This window comes from Rattus norvegicus, chromosome 1 (assembly GCF_021556685.1).
Source record: "Rattus norvegicus strain SHRSP/BbbUtx chromosome 1, alternate assembly SHRSP_T2T, whole genome shotgun sequence".
Lineage (NCBI taxonomy): Eukaryota > Metazoa > Chordata > Mammalia > Rodentia > Muridae > Rattus > Rattus norvegicus.
The window spans coordinates 108,469,009-108,482,842 of NC_141534.1; the positions used below are offsets into that span (position 1 = coordinate 108,469,009).

Sequence of the window (13,834 nt, forward strand, 5' to 3'; positions counted from 1 at the left end):
GTCACCTCAGGTAGTGGTGATCAGACTAACACATTGAGAGTAGAAAAAGTAACAGGGCACTTGACACAGAGTGGGAAGAGCAGACCCTGAGGTCTGAACCCCAGGGGAATCATTGCGACAATCCTCTGTGACATTTCCACATGTCACCTCTACAGTGTATCAGGCACAGGCTGAGCCCAAGCTGGTGTTTCTATGCTTTTCTATTAGACTGTGACCCTCCCCTCTGCTTGAGAAATCACACAGATGCAAGTTATTTGTTCGCATATGTGTTTATTGCACACCTATTATGTGTAGTCTAATAAATGCTGTGGGTACAAGACTGAAAAACTCAGGTTGTGTCCCCAGACCCACAGCACAGCCTCCTGAGGTAATAGGAGGATGTTCAGTATTTGTCAGGCAGGCCAGCAGGTCTGTAGTGATTAGGATCCTTGCCGCTGCGGCCATGTCTGTTGGCTTCCTGGTCAGCCATGGTGTCCTCATGTCCACTGCCGAAGAAACTCTGTAAGCCCTCTCTTGCATCGCTAGGAGAAGCAGACACACAGGAGATCAGTCACCAGGCTGTGTGGACACAGTCTACCCTCTCAGCTCCCCCATTTGCATGGGATGGCTTTAGGAGGAACCAGAAAGTGCCAAGAGGGAGGGGCTGGAACCTTGGTCTTGCCAGACACAGTCCTGCTTAGGTCAGGTTGCTCGCCCTACTGTAGTAGGCAGGACTGAGAGTCACTCCCAGTCCTCATTTGGAGGCAGGCCTGCCCAGCATGAGCTATGTGCTGGCTCAGCCTACAACACAGGATCCACACAGAGCATGGATGGAGGAAGTAACTTCATTAGCAAGAGGGGGAGGGGCCACGAACTGGCAAGACCTTCTCTGGTCTCCTAGGAGAGTCAACCCTGCTGACCAGGCCCAGTGTCCCAGCCATCTGTGTTACCTGATGACTTCAGCCGCCCAGGCTCCCCCAGGGCCCCTTTGGGCAGCCTCGTAGTTCCCCCGAGCACGGAAGTATTTGTCTGAGTTTTTCCACTTGGCCTCCTTCATGTCGGAGTAGGCTCACCACATGTCCCCTGCCCCTGGATGGGAAAGACCACAGGAGCGTGAGCCTAGAGACTCTGCCCGTGCCTTAGAAAGGCTGAAAGCGATGAAAAGCACTCACGGCTTGACCCTGTGGTCCCAGCACACCCTCAGACCACGATAGAGAAGAACATGATCTAATTCTACATGGTCTCTCCAGTTTGCTGCTGAAACTCCTTAAGGGGTTCTCCTGTGCTGTGTTAGTATGACCATCACTGTGCACCCATGAGCTACCTGATCTTACCCAACTGGAATTGTGGGATAGAAAGATGGCAGATGTCATCCCGGAACACGCTTTCACAGTTTCAGTGCTATTAGAATGCTGGGCCCCTTGTTTCTAGGGCTGATCTGACCACCATGTTTTCCAGCATCCCTGATACCTTCAATAGATTTTTGCGGCATAATCCCCTAATGGGTCATCTGACAGGTCTCCAGACAGTGAAAATATCCACTGGGCCACTGTCACATTACCCTTGACCCAGAATGAGTGACCAAGACTGAATTTACGTTTCTTAGCGACTTCCAGGGGTGAGGAAACCCAGGAAGGGGAGAGAAATGCACATGGAGAGACTTCTATTCTCATTCCTAAGCAATCCATTTTGACCGAGGGCTGCACATCAGGGTAAATGTGGCCTCTGGTTCGTTTGAACAGACTGTGCTGTGTGGTGGTTGCTTGAGGAGGCAGTAGAGACACAGTCCTCAGTGGTGACCCCAGATTCCATCACTTAGGGAGCTACTGAAAGCCCCCAGGCCAAGCCACACCCAAGACCAATTCCTAAGCCTCTAGGAGTAAGAGGACACAGGCTTTGGCAGTATTGAGGCCTACCAGAGGATGTCATCTACACCTAACAAACTCACAAGGGAGACAGTGAGTAGACACGTCAGCCAGGCGAGATTGGTCTCCTCAGCCACAGCCACGTTCAAACCGCTACTCTGCCACCTGCTGCATTCAAGCCGTTACAATCAGGAGTCCCACACGTGGATCTGTGGGACCCTCCACCCACACAAAAGCAAATGGCGTCTCGAGTCAGTGGTCCCCATTCTTCAAAAGAGTTGGCTGAACCCTATAAGCCACACTTCAGTCATCAGCCTTACCTTGGTAAGCCTCCTTGACGAATGAAAGCCAACTGCTGCTGACTCCCAGGGTCAGGGAGCACAAAAGGAGGCTGGTGAGAAGCTTCATCCTGCGGAGATGAAGAGAGAGGCTCAAGGAGACATGCACAGATTTGCACCGCCCTCTGGAGCATCTGTTATCCAGGGAAAGGCTGGTTGTCCACTAGAGATCCCAGTGGGACACCCAGACGTCCTTGCAACAGGATGTTCCTCAAAGACACAAGAATCAGTTCTGATACCCTTGGCCGTGAACCAAGTCTGCTGGGAGGACAGGAAGGCAACTCGGATAGAGGAAGACAAACACTAAGACCAGATTGCCGCCCACTATAGGAACTTGTAGGTCACTAAGTAGCATTTCCCACCTGTGCCCTCAGTCCAACACAAACTTCAAACCATATCTGTAGAAGACAGCATTCTTTAAGAGGAAACCACACTCTGGGAAAGAAGAAAGAGCAAAAACGTGCGTGTGTGTGTGTGTGTGTGTGTGTGTGTGTGTGTGTGTGTGTGTGTGCACGAAGTCACTGTGTGGAGGCATCTCTCACCTGAGTTCTGGAAGAACTGTGATGGTCTGTGGCTGTCAGGGAGAGGATGCTGGTATTTATGCTGAGATACCCAACTGGGGTCATGAACCCAGGTGCTGGGCTTGGTCCCTGGGGAAAGTCCCACCATGTCATTTCCTGTGCAAGACTACCAAAGAAGTCTCCCTGGACTCCACTCTACTCTTTATTCACAGGTCAGATCACCTGATTGCAAAACTAGAGGACACAGGACGGCTTTAATTTTTTTGGCTAGCTTTTGGGTTTGGAAGAACTCACTGAGGAAGGGGATTCCTTAGCTGCCTGAGGTATAGAGTGAAAGGTACCACCGTCTATCCAGGATCTGGCTTTCGTGGTTGTTGACCTATGAAGAACTTCATGGGTAGAATCACTGACCATGCTCCCATCTGTGACATCTCAGGAACAGTTTTGACCCTGGTGGCTGACTGTTACACATAGCCAGGAGGAAGAGAAGTAACTCAGGAAGGCAGTGTGTCTGAAGGCTGTCATGGTGATGGAAATGCAATAAAATAGATGTGTAGTTGCTCTTTAGCTGCTTAGGGGGTTCATTCCCCCTCCTTCTGGTCCCCCAACACTAGATCCCCGAATAAAGCTGAGGATCAGAAGGGGGTGACATTATTGTTAGACTATTTCTTGATGATTAGGGGCACTGAATTAGTTGGGGCAAGTTCGATCCTTACCGTCAAGATATCTAATTTCGAGGTTGGGGATTTAGCTCAGTGGTAGAGCGCTTGCCTAGCAAGCGCAAGACCCTGGGTTCAGTCCCCAGCTCCAAAAAAAAAAAAAAAAAAAAAAAGATATCTAATTTTTTCCTGTTGTTTGTTCTTTGGTCACATCTGCTTAACAAATTGTGACCTCCAGCAACTAACAGCCCAGCAACTCTTTCCCAGGGTCCTACCATATATATGCTGTAAAAAGTCTCCAAACATCATATAATCGAAAAAACTACTACGTACTAAAACAACTGCCACTGGCAAAATCGCTCTACTGCTAGAGCACTAAGCAAACCATAGTCGGCTACTGCAAAGCAACCTCATATCCCACACATGGGATTAAAACAAAAACATACTCTTATAATACTTCTGTGCTTTTAAAGAAACCAAAATTCCCACCACATAAGTAGATGTCTAAGAATTACTCATTTTTCAGGTGAACAAGAGCTTTGTTAATATGCAGAAAAATAAGACAGCCCGTGATTGGGTTTATTATTTTTTGTATCCGAGATTGCCCCCCAGCACGTGGGGACATGAATCCTAAGTTCAAAGCGAGCCTCACGGATGCAGAAAGGTGCAGCTAGTACCCTGCAGTCTGTGGCGTCAACATGGCAACAGGGTCAGAAGCTGTGGGGCCTGAGGGATTTCCCCTCTTCAGCAGAGATCACAACAGGCAAAGGTTTCAAAGATGTGAACCAGGATTAGGACGTGGTTCTGAGTTCAGTAAACAGCAGAATTTGAAGCCCCTGTTAGAAATTTATTAGTCAGGAAAAAAAAATCCAGATGTCTACAAAGTATGATCTATATCGAGGACAGCATCTTGCACTTGTTGAAATAGCCTGAACTTAGTTCAATCAAGGTAAATTCTAGAGACTTGGGGAGGCCTGGAACTTTGGGTTGTGTGGTAACTGGATAACTGGCTTGTGGATGTAGCTGGGTTGAGAAGGATGCTACAGTCATTTCTTTTTCTTTTCTTTCTTTTCTTTCTTTTCTTTTCTTTTTTTAAGTACAACTGTCTGCTATCATTGGTTGAAATGACCACCAAATAAGAAGTGTTTTCAAGGCCTGGCTGAGGAGACAGTGTTGTGTACCTATGGTAAAGCAGAATCTTATAAGGCTGGAATAAAGACCAGCATAGAAAGGTAAGGAGATGGTGCGCTAACAATGGCCAGCAGATTCATCTAGACAAGGCAGGGTGAACTAATGGCTAGTTTTTTGGATTTTTCTTTGTCACCGTCCAGTTACAGTGCAGATGCTGCACTCATGCTAGGAGAGGTTTCACTGTATTTATCTTGGAAAGAGACACCCAATAGGACAGACTAGTGTGGAAAGGAATGACTCAAGGCCAGCTTGCTTGGATGTAACAAGGATTGCTTTTGAAGCTGTCGAGATACCCAAGAGTACATTTGGATGGGTGAGCGTGCTGTTTTCAGAACTGTAGTGACAGTCCACAGTAGCCAGTGCTGTCTGACAGACACGGGGGAATTTTGATGGAGCCCCGAAGTGTTCACTGAGTAGAACACTTGCTCAACTGTGTGTAGAGCATCAAGGACAACGACTGATGTTGGCAGTGTTGGCAGGGACAGCTGAACTAGTGAGATCATGTTACCAGGAAGGGCGATTCTGGTCACTGAGTAAGGATGTTCACGGAAAGCCAATGCAAGGGAGAGAGTTAAGGAAATGAGTGAGTGTTTAGAACTCTGGATAGAGGCCTCTCCTCTCCTCTTCACAGCCTGCGGGCTCCATAAGGAAGCTGACACTCAGAAGCCGACCTCCTGCCCTTAAGATCAAATAGACTGTCAGATAAAGCCATGAGGATGCCTTTCTGATTTTTTTCCAATGGGCTTGGACTACTTTTCAAAGCAGTTTGGAGAGAACGGAGAGCCCAGAGTGAAGAAAAGAGAAAGGCTGGCTAGCAGGATGCGTGTGGCTATGATATATTCTTGAGACCTCTCTAACAAAAAGTGTTGGTGAACAAGGTTTTGTTCTCAGAGATGGCATCCAGTGTGCAAATGTGGACTTGGAGCTTGGAACCTGGCTCAGTGGTGTAGTCTTGCTTCGTCTGTTTCAAGTCCCCAGTAGTTTAACACCACACAAGTGAGCAAAACAAAAATACATACTTTAGGAATTTCAGGGAAATTCGACCTTCAGAGATGCTTAAATACAGCACAGAGGGTTCTAGGGACATGAGGGAACAGGGATTAACGGGTCAGAGAATCACAGTCAACTCATTCTGTCACCAGCACAATCTGTCCTAGGCATGTTATTACACAGAAAGAAAACATAAATCTGTCTCAGAATCCGTTCTTTCAAAGATCCTGTAGGGAGTCTACAAAGACAAAAAGGAATATGTAAAAGTCATTCAAGGACCCACACCCAGAACACAGCGGCCCTCAGCCAGTGTTCTCCCTACCCCAGCTCTCTACCTCCATAAATGAATATTTCTGGTAATTGGTCCACCTCTTGGAAAGATCAAGGGTGGCTAGCTTATGGGAATTCTAGGATAGGTGTTTTAGGTTGGAAAAAGGCCATGGATGACAGCCATCCAACTTTCTGGCACAAGAAAACATTGACATTGTCCCCAACATACCTTAGTCATGCTCATCCCTAAGAGAAGAATCTGTTACAAAACACCAGAGAGTGTGTCCAGGAAAGGCCTGGATATGTTCTCTGGTGTTTTGTAACATTGCTCTGATTTCCCATCAAGGATCTTAAAGTCCAGGCATTTAGATTTGAAAACAGCATGGTCGTGAGGTGAAGGGCCACCTTGGGTCGTAAGACCTAGAGTGGCTTTTGCTGTGCTCCATGTTGAAACTCTGGGAGACACTCCACGTCCTAGAGTAAAAGAGATAATGTCTTCCAGTAAAGGTGGGTTGGAATGTTGACCTGGTATGTTCAGCCATGATCCTACTGCAATTACCAACCTGGGAAACTGTGCATTAGTGGATCTTTGCTTCTATTCTCCTGGGTGTGCACCTCATCACCTACACATGTGTATTGCTTTAAAATTGATGTGGGGTGTCCACTAGAGAAGATTAACTACACGCAAGTTTAAGCCAATAAAATCTCACTATGAAATCAAGATCTGGGCAGGGGGCGGGGGTGGGGGGCATGCTTTTAATCCTGTACTTGGAAGGCAGATAAAACAGATCGCTATGAGTTTGAGACCAATCTAGTCTTCAGAGTGAGTTACAGAGACATTTAATGAGATTCTGTCTTGATAGTTGAGGCCCTGTCTCATGAAAAACAAAATTAAGAAAACTTTATTGGATGGCCAGCAAGTACACTTGGTTTTCAGGATCCCAGTGTAGCATTTCTTAGCACTCTAGAGCTCTTGAGGAGAGAAAGCATACCCATGGTTGACATACTCAATTAACCAGAACAGTTACTATGAAGCAAGCTAAAGAAGCCAAAAAGCCAGGTTACTACATTTAGAGCCTTTCCTAGAATAGGGACATTGATTGATTAGGTCTTTGTATTCCTCTTGGCCTGTCAGTGTGCTGAGTTTTATGGCCTGAACCATAAAACTTCCACAAGGGAGTCGGTTGTGCTAAGTAAGGTGTGGGGCCTGTTACAAAACAGGAATGTGTTCTGAGAGATGCAGAGTCTTAGTTAATGTCTGTTGCCATGACAAATACATTAACCAAGGACACTTCCGGAAGAAAAAATTACTTGTGACTTTCTGTTCCAGAGGAATAAGAATCCATTGTAGTGGGGCAGGCACGGCAGCAAGAGGCTGTCATGACAGCAGGAGCAGGAAGTACAAAAACAGGCCGGAAGCAGAAAGTAAACAGGAAGAGAGATGAGAGTATAAAATCGTCACTCCCATCCCCAGCGACATTTCCTCTTAAGGCTCCACTTCTCAAAAAAAAAAAAAAAAAAAAAAATCCACAACTGCACCAAGAACACTGCCAAGTAGGGACCAAGTGATAAATACCACAGACTCTAAGGGACATTTTTTTCTCCAAATTACCAGTATGGCAATCCATCCATGTTGCCTCCAGAGGAAATAAGGAGTGAACATCAGGTGCATGGAGCTGCTGCCAGCCCGAGTGGGAAGCGTCTTCTGCACTAACTTCTTTAACCAGATGAAGGAGGCAAAAGTGGTCAGTACAGCCCGGAATGGAGTCATTCTATGTTGTTATAAAATGCTGCATCCTGAATAGAACCATGTGGACTGATAGTTGGCGTGATGGCGGCATAACAGTGGGACCTGAGAGGGATCGCCTTGGAGATGTTAATAGGAGATGCACAGCTTGAATCCTGACCCAGTAATGGAGCACTGGGCCCTGAGCAGGGTCCTCTAGGGCCTGTGTGCTTTCTGCATGTTGACATCCTACTCAACTCTGACAAGTCCGTTACCTTGTAAGTCACCTGCTTACACTCTGTCAGGATTCTCCCCTGGGTTCTCTATGACAAGGACCCAAAGACTGAAATCTCTCTTGCACTAAGGTCACAGGTAAATCTAGGCTTTACCTAGATTTTTCTAGCAAAGACATGTCACTGCCTACTTGGTAGTTCTTCACAGGGGTTCAGCACCGCCATGATTTTACTGCAGAGGACTTGCCCAGCCAAAACCATCCCGTACAAGACATTGTCCATTTAAATATTCATCTTGGAAGGATTTGGTGGCACAAGCCTTTAAACTCCACATTTAGGGATCTGAAGCAAGGATATCACCATGAATTCCATGCCAGCCTGGGCTCCATGGTAAGATTCTTCCTCAAAAACAATATTAAAGGGTCCCGGGTCCGTATTCCTCTAGCCATCTAGGCAGCCAAGTATGAGTCTTCCCAGTATTTGCAACCCCACTGCTGTGTCAACTCTCCATAGTGAACGGTCCCATTTCACAGATAGGTGAGGCTTTGTGGAGCCCTCAGAAGGAGTTTGGGAATGCCTTGGGGCTCAGTGGACCTCCTTTGTGCTTTAGGAAGCCCCCTGTGCACCCAGGAGACCAGAGTCTCCTGCTTGGGAAAGGCAGCTGCTCTTGGCTTATCAATCTGTTTTCTCAGTCTTGAACTTCTAAATAGTTTCTGCACTAGATCACCCACATGTCTGGTTTTCATGGTACCCACAAATGACCCTAAATGGCACAGCAGATCTGGTGGGAGCCTGGGTTTTTGCACTTCTGACAAGATCCAGGGTGAGCCTGAGGCTTCTGATCCTCATCACTTGTGAGGACGAGTGGGTCCAGCTCACCATAGACTAAAGGAGGTGGTAGCCAAGGGTGAGACCTGGGAGCTGAGAAGCGGGGTGACATGATTGGTGGATTGGGTGGAAGCCTTGAGCTCTCAATAGAGGTCTGGAAATAGCCACAAACTAAGTGCACAGGCCTCACTCAGTACAACAGGGTAGGAGGCTGCTGGCTGGGTAATGGGAGTATTAGATCTGGGTTGCCAAACATGGGAAGTTAAAGAGCTTTGGGAAAAGCCCTTCTGTCAGTGGAGGGATGGATGGTAGGAAGCAGACAGGACTTTACACTGAGAGGAATCCCAGAACAGATGAGCAGCTGCAGGGCAGACAAAGCAGGAATGATCTCAGACGGATGAGGGTTCCAAGCCTGTGACTGCAGTCCACTGGTCAGAAGGTAAAGCTGGTTAGGGGTCCTGAGACAAAGGCAACAACTGGAAAGCCCTCAATGAGGTGTCAGTGAGGGTTTGGTACCTGAGCACGCAGCTAAACCCAGTGACAATCAGCTCGGTCCCCGCAGCCTCTGACGGGGCACTCCTCCTTGCTGAGGCTGGCTGAGCCCGCATGGAAAGGTAAGACAGGGAATTCTGAATCCCTCGGGGGTCTTACTAGGCTACCACCGAGTCTGTGCAGCAGACTTGGGCTTTGTTACTCCTAAACTTCTGAGGTGCGGTGTTCAGGGGTGTCTCAGCAGCACCATCCAGGAAGAAGCCAGGTACATAAAATCAGGCTTATTCCGGCCTGTCCTGACCGCGCCCTCTGCTGGCAAACCAGCAGGATCGCAGAAGGGCCCAACAGGTCAAAATAATGGAGTTGAGAACTGCTTTTTACCTGAGAGTGGGACTGGGGAGTGTTCCTAAGGGAGGAGAAGGTGAAGTCGCATTTACAGAAGAGAGACGAATGAGGAAAGGAGCCAGGGATGGTGCTGCAGGCTTTAACCTCATTGCCTGAGAGGCAGAGGCAGGCAATCTCTGTAAATTGGAGTCCAACCTGATTACATAGTGAATTCCAAGACAGTCAGGGCTACCCAGTGAGACCCTGTGTAGAGAAAAACCAGGGGTTGGGGATTTAGCTCAGTGGTAGAGCGCTTACCTAGCAAGTGCAAGGCCCTGGGTTCGGTCCCCAGCTCAAAAAAAAAAAAAAAAAAAAAAAGAAAGAAAGAAAAGAAAAGAGAAAAACCAATAAACTGAATGAATGAATGAATGAATGAATGAATGAATGAGGAAATCTGAACACAGAGCAGGTCAGATCCCAACAAATGTCTGCAGTTCCTGTGAGAAGGCTCAGACAGAGGTGTGGGAGAGGGAAAGGGAATGCACTCTGTCTCAGAGGGAGGACAAAGGAATTGGAGACACAGTAAATGGAAGGGAGGGGACAGCTGACAGGATGGCTTCTGAGAGCAAGCTCAAACCACTGGTCTTGAGGGGGTAGTGGCCATGGATTTGACTTGAGGAGACTGTACTACTGAGGGAAGGTCCAGGGTCAGTTTGCTGTGTCAGAGACAGAACTCATGTGGATTCTGGATTTTCATGAAGGAAAAGAAACCAAAGGTCAAACAAAGGATGAGCTGTGAGGCTGAATCCAGTCCTCCAAGATTTTATTCTGAAGAGAAATGTTAGAGTCAGTACACTGTAGGAGAAGGTGGCTCAGTGGGGAGCACTTGTCTGAGAAGCATGGAGACAGAGTTAGGATCCACAGAGCCCACAGAGAAGCAGGGCTGGTGAGGTAGCTGCCTGTAGTCCCGGTGCCCAGGAAGCAAGGGTAGAGGGCTGGCAGGAGACGAGTGCAGTGTGAGACCGCCTCAATAACCAAACACGCTGAGTCCCATGAGACAGGGATACTGGTTGGGTTTGTCAGCTGTTCACAGGAAGCTAGAGCTAGGAAACGTGCTCCTCTGCTCTTTGTTTCAGTGGCTGCCTATGCTCCCTGCCTTGACTTCCTTTGAAGATGGCTGTAACTGATAAGCGTAGTAAACCCTTCGCCACTGCTAGTCCAGTGTTTATTACAGCAACAGAAAAACAAAGTAGCAGGACAGCCACATGGACAGACAGCCTCCCACTGCACTCACTGCCAGCGGGAAGCTCCACCTGCAGTAGCTAGGGCTACTGTGGCTGTGATGAGACAGTGACCAAAAGCAAACTGGGGAGAAAAGGGTTAGTTTGACTTACACTTCCACATCACAGTCTTCCACTGAGGGAAGTCAGGGCCTGCCCTCACTCAGGACAGGACCTCAATCGTGGTGAGAAACCTGTGGCAGAAGCAGATGCTGCTTGCTGGTTTGCTCCTCATTGACTGATCAACCTGCTTTCTTATACAACCTGGGATCACCAGCCTAGGCACGGCTCCACCCACAGAGGCCTACCCGACACTCCTCGATCACCTCCATCAATTACTGATTGAGAAAATGCTCTACAGTCAGATCTTTCACAGCTTTCAATCAAGTCTCCATCCGTTCAGAAAACTCGCCTGTGTCAAATCCACATACAACTAGCCAGCATAACATACTCTCAGACAATATGCACAGTTACAAATATTAAAAAAGGCCTGGTGGGACACATGCTGGGAATCTCAGAATGTGGGATTCAGAGTGTTGCCTTTCTCTCCTGACACGGTTGCTCTGGGATATTTCTCTGCACGCAGTGTAAGTCAAGCAGAAGTGTGCTGCCTGGGATTGTGTCAATTTGACTCGAGATCATTGGGTAACCTCAACTGAGAAACTTCCTCTGTAAGACCCTGATGCAGCCAGGCCTGTAAGGCAAGTTTTTCCTTTTTTTGTTCATTAATTTATTCATTCACTTTGTGTCCCTATCACAGACCCTTCCCCTGGGCCCCTATAACACAGTCCATCCCCCCATTCTCCCCTCCTCTTCTCCTCTGACAGGGTGGAATTCCCTCTTCAGTCTCCCCCAGCTTGGCACATCAAGTAATCCAGGGACAGGTGCACCATCTCCATTTTCTTCATTACTGATCATGGGGGAGGGCCCAGCCTATGGTGGGTGGTATCACCCCTGGGCTGGTGGCCCTGGGTTCTATTACAAGGAAGGCTGAGTAGGCCATGGAGAGAAAGCCAGTAAGGAGCACCCTTCTATGACCTCTGCATCAGCTTCAGCCTCCAGCTTCCTGACCTTTGAGTTCCTGCCCTAACTCTCCCCAATACTGAACAGACATGTATAAGTCAAATGAACCCTTTGCGCTCCCAGATGCTTGGACATGGTGTTTCCTCACAGCAAACCTAAGACAAGAGGAGAGTTCTCCTCAGTATTTCTTCAGATGGAGAAGAATTGGAATGTACTGGAATTGGAAGTTTTGTAGAGGAATGAGCAGGATCACAATGGTAACTGTAGCTCACCCAGGCATGAGCCCTCCCATGGGTGTGGCCCTGGTCCCTAGAGACAGCACCATTGAGAACTAAGACAGGGGAGCCGGGACAGGTAAGTGGACATATTTGACAAAGACTGCAGGCCTGGACACAGAAAGGCCCCAAACTAACAACAAACACCCACAGACACAGGGCCCCAGAGAAGGGGCTAGAGGGATCCATGTCAGACTTTGGAAGGCTCCTGACCCAGAAGTCCGCCCCGAAAGTTTCCAGAAACGTCCTTCAATGGCAGATACACAGGCTCGCTCCACTTCCTAGTTCCTGTTTATTAACCTCTCCTCCAGCAGCAAGTAGTTACTACTGCAAGAGTAACACAGTTCTGAAACCCTTGTTTGATACACATGGGAGGTGGATACTATGTTTTCCCAAAGAGCAGCTTCAGTGTTCCTAGATATGAGGAAGCCCAGACCCCAGCCTCGGGCCCACAGCACAGCCTCCTGAGGTAATAGTTACCTAATAGTTTTCAGGTAGAGTTACCTAATATCTCTACAGCCATTGAATGTGTCCCCTAGGAGCACACTGCCTCCAGCCAAGGGACAGGGTTTGTCCACGGAGCTCTCCTCAGCTAGGAAGTTCCATCATGAGGTGACAAAAGGCAGAGAAGGGTTGGTTGCACACAGAGCCCCTGCTTTGAAACCCAAGAATTGATCCTGACAGCACGTATATCACCGTGACGCTGCTGACTCTGCCTTCTGATTAGAATCCATGGGTGCTGTGCTGTCTTGAGGAAGCTTTGTGGCAATGATATCAGGCATCAGGTTCTAATCTCTGAGAGTCTCCCTGGCAGGCCACCGGCAAGGCCAGTCCTGAGACTCTAGGTGAGGGAAGACGGTCTGGAGCTCTGAGCTATTACAGCTCTGTAGGTGATGGCCCCAGTACCTCACATTCTTCACAAAGGAGCTCAGGAACTGTCGGGCTGACTTGTCAGACAGAGCAGATTGGCCTTAAACACTTTGGGCCATCATTCTGCTCTGCCTCCTGCAGTGAAGTGCATATCAGGAAGTCTCTCAGGGGTCCCTGGCCTTCCAGTCAAGCAGAGCAGTGAGTCCACCCCTCCTGGATGCTCAGGACACTCCTAGTGCTGAGGTCCCTCTCAGCTTACCTTGGAAAGCCTCACCAATAAATGAAAAGAAACTTCCATTGCTGACACCCAGGAGTAGGGAGCAGAAACATAGGCTGGTGAGCAGCTCATCCTGCTGAAAAGAAAGGAGAGGCTGGAGGAGCCTCTCACAGACTGGTGCCTCCCCCTTGGCCTGTCATCCACATAGGCTCTGGTCATTTCTTATTGCTGTTCATGTGGGTCCCTGCTGTGCCTCCTCAGACCTTTCAGCAGTATCCTCCCTCAGAACCACAAGGCTTCAGTTGTGACCCATTCTGTCAGAAGGGAAGGGACCACCCAGGTAGCAGTTCCTCCAGGAGTCTCTGATTCAGTAGGAAGCCTTTCCCACCTGTCCCCTCAGCCTGGCACAAACCCCACAAGGGAGCAGCAGCTAGGAGGCTCCACTGAGAGGAAAGCACACTTCCTGAAACCCAGCAAACAGTAAGTCTCCGTGCATAGGTCCGTCCTTCACCTGCTGTCTGCTGGGCAGAGCTGGTGGTCTGTGGCTGTAGGTGAGAGGAGGCAGCTGTTTATGCTGAGCCTCCCTGCTGAGGTGAGGGGCATGGAGAGCCTGGCAAGGCACTTGGAGAAAGACTGCAACAGCAATCTTCCCAGTGCTCTGTGAGCTCAGGCTATTTTCCCTAATTGTGCAATGTGAACCCACGAGACAGTTTTGCTGGCCTTGGCAGACTTTCGGATTGGCTAGACACTTGC

The 13,834-nt window shown here is 48.5% G+C and overlaps 1 protein-coding gene across 1 annotated transcript; it reads right to left on the reverse strand.

Moving 5' to 3' along the window:
* Nucleotides 1-253: 253 nt before the first annotated feature.
* Nucleotides 254-13,224, reverse strand: Saal2 (serum amyloid A-like 2). Its single transcript, XM_087607261.1, has 3 exons — nucleotides 13,124-13,224; nucleotides 2,165-2,253; nucleotides 254-521 (listed from the first exon to the last, which is right to left on the reverse strand). Exons 1-3 carry the CDS (start codon nucleotides 13,211-13,213, stop codon nucleotides 383-385), a joined length of 318 nt encoding a protein of 105 aa, XP_087463387.1. The 5' UTR covers nucleotides 13,214-13,224; the 3' UTR covers nucleotides 254-382.
* Nucleotides 13,225-13,834: the final 610 nt, after the last annotated feature.

Excerpts from the sequence above, each read along its gene's own strand:
- Saal2 (XM_087607261.1), bottom strand. The coding sequence starts at position 13,213 with ATGAGCTGCTCACCAGCCTATGTTTCTGCTCCCTACTCCTGGGTGTCA. Across the intron at positions 2,254-13,123 it reads TATTGGTGAGGCTTTCCAAG|GATGAAGCTTCTCACCAGCC; the intron begins GTAAGCTGAGAG and ends TCATCTCCGCAG. Across the intron at positions 522-2,164 it reads CGTCAAGGAGGCTTACCAAG|CGATGCAAGAGAGGGCTTAC; the intron begins GTAAGGCTGATG and ends TGCTTCTCCTAG.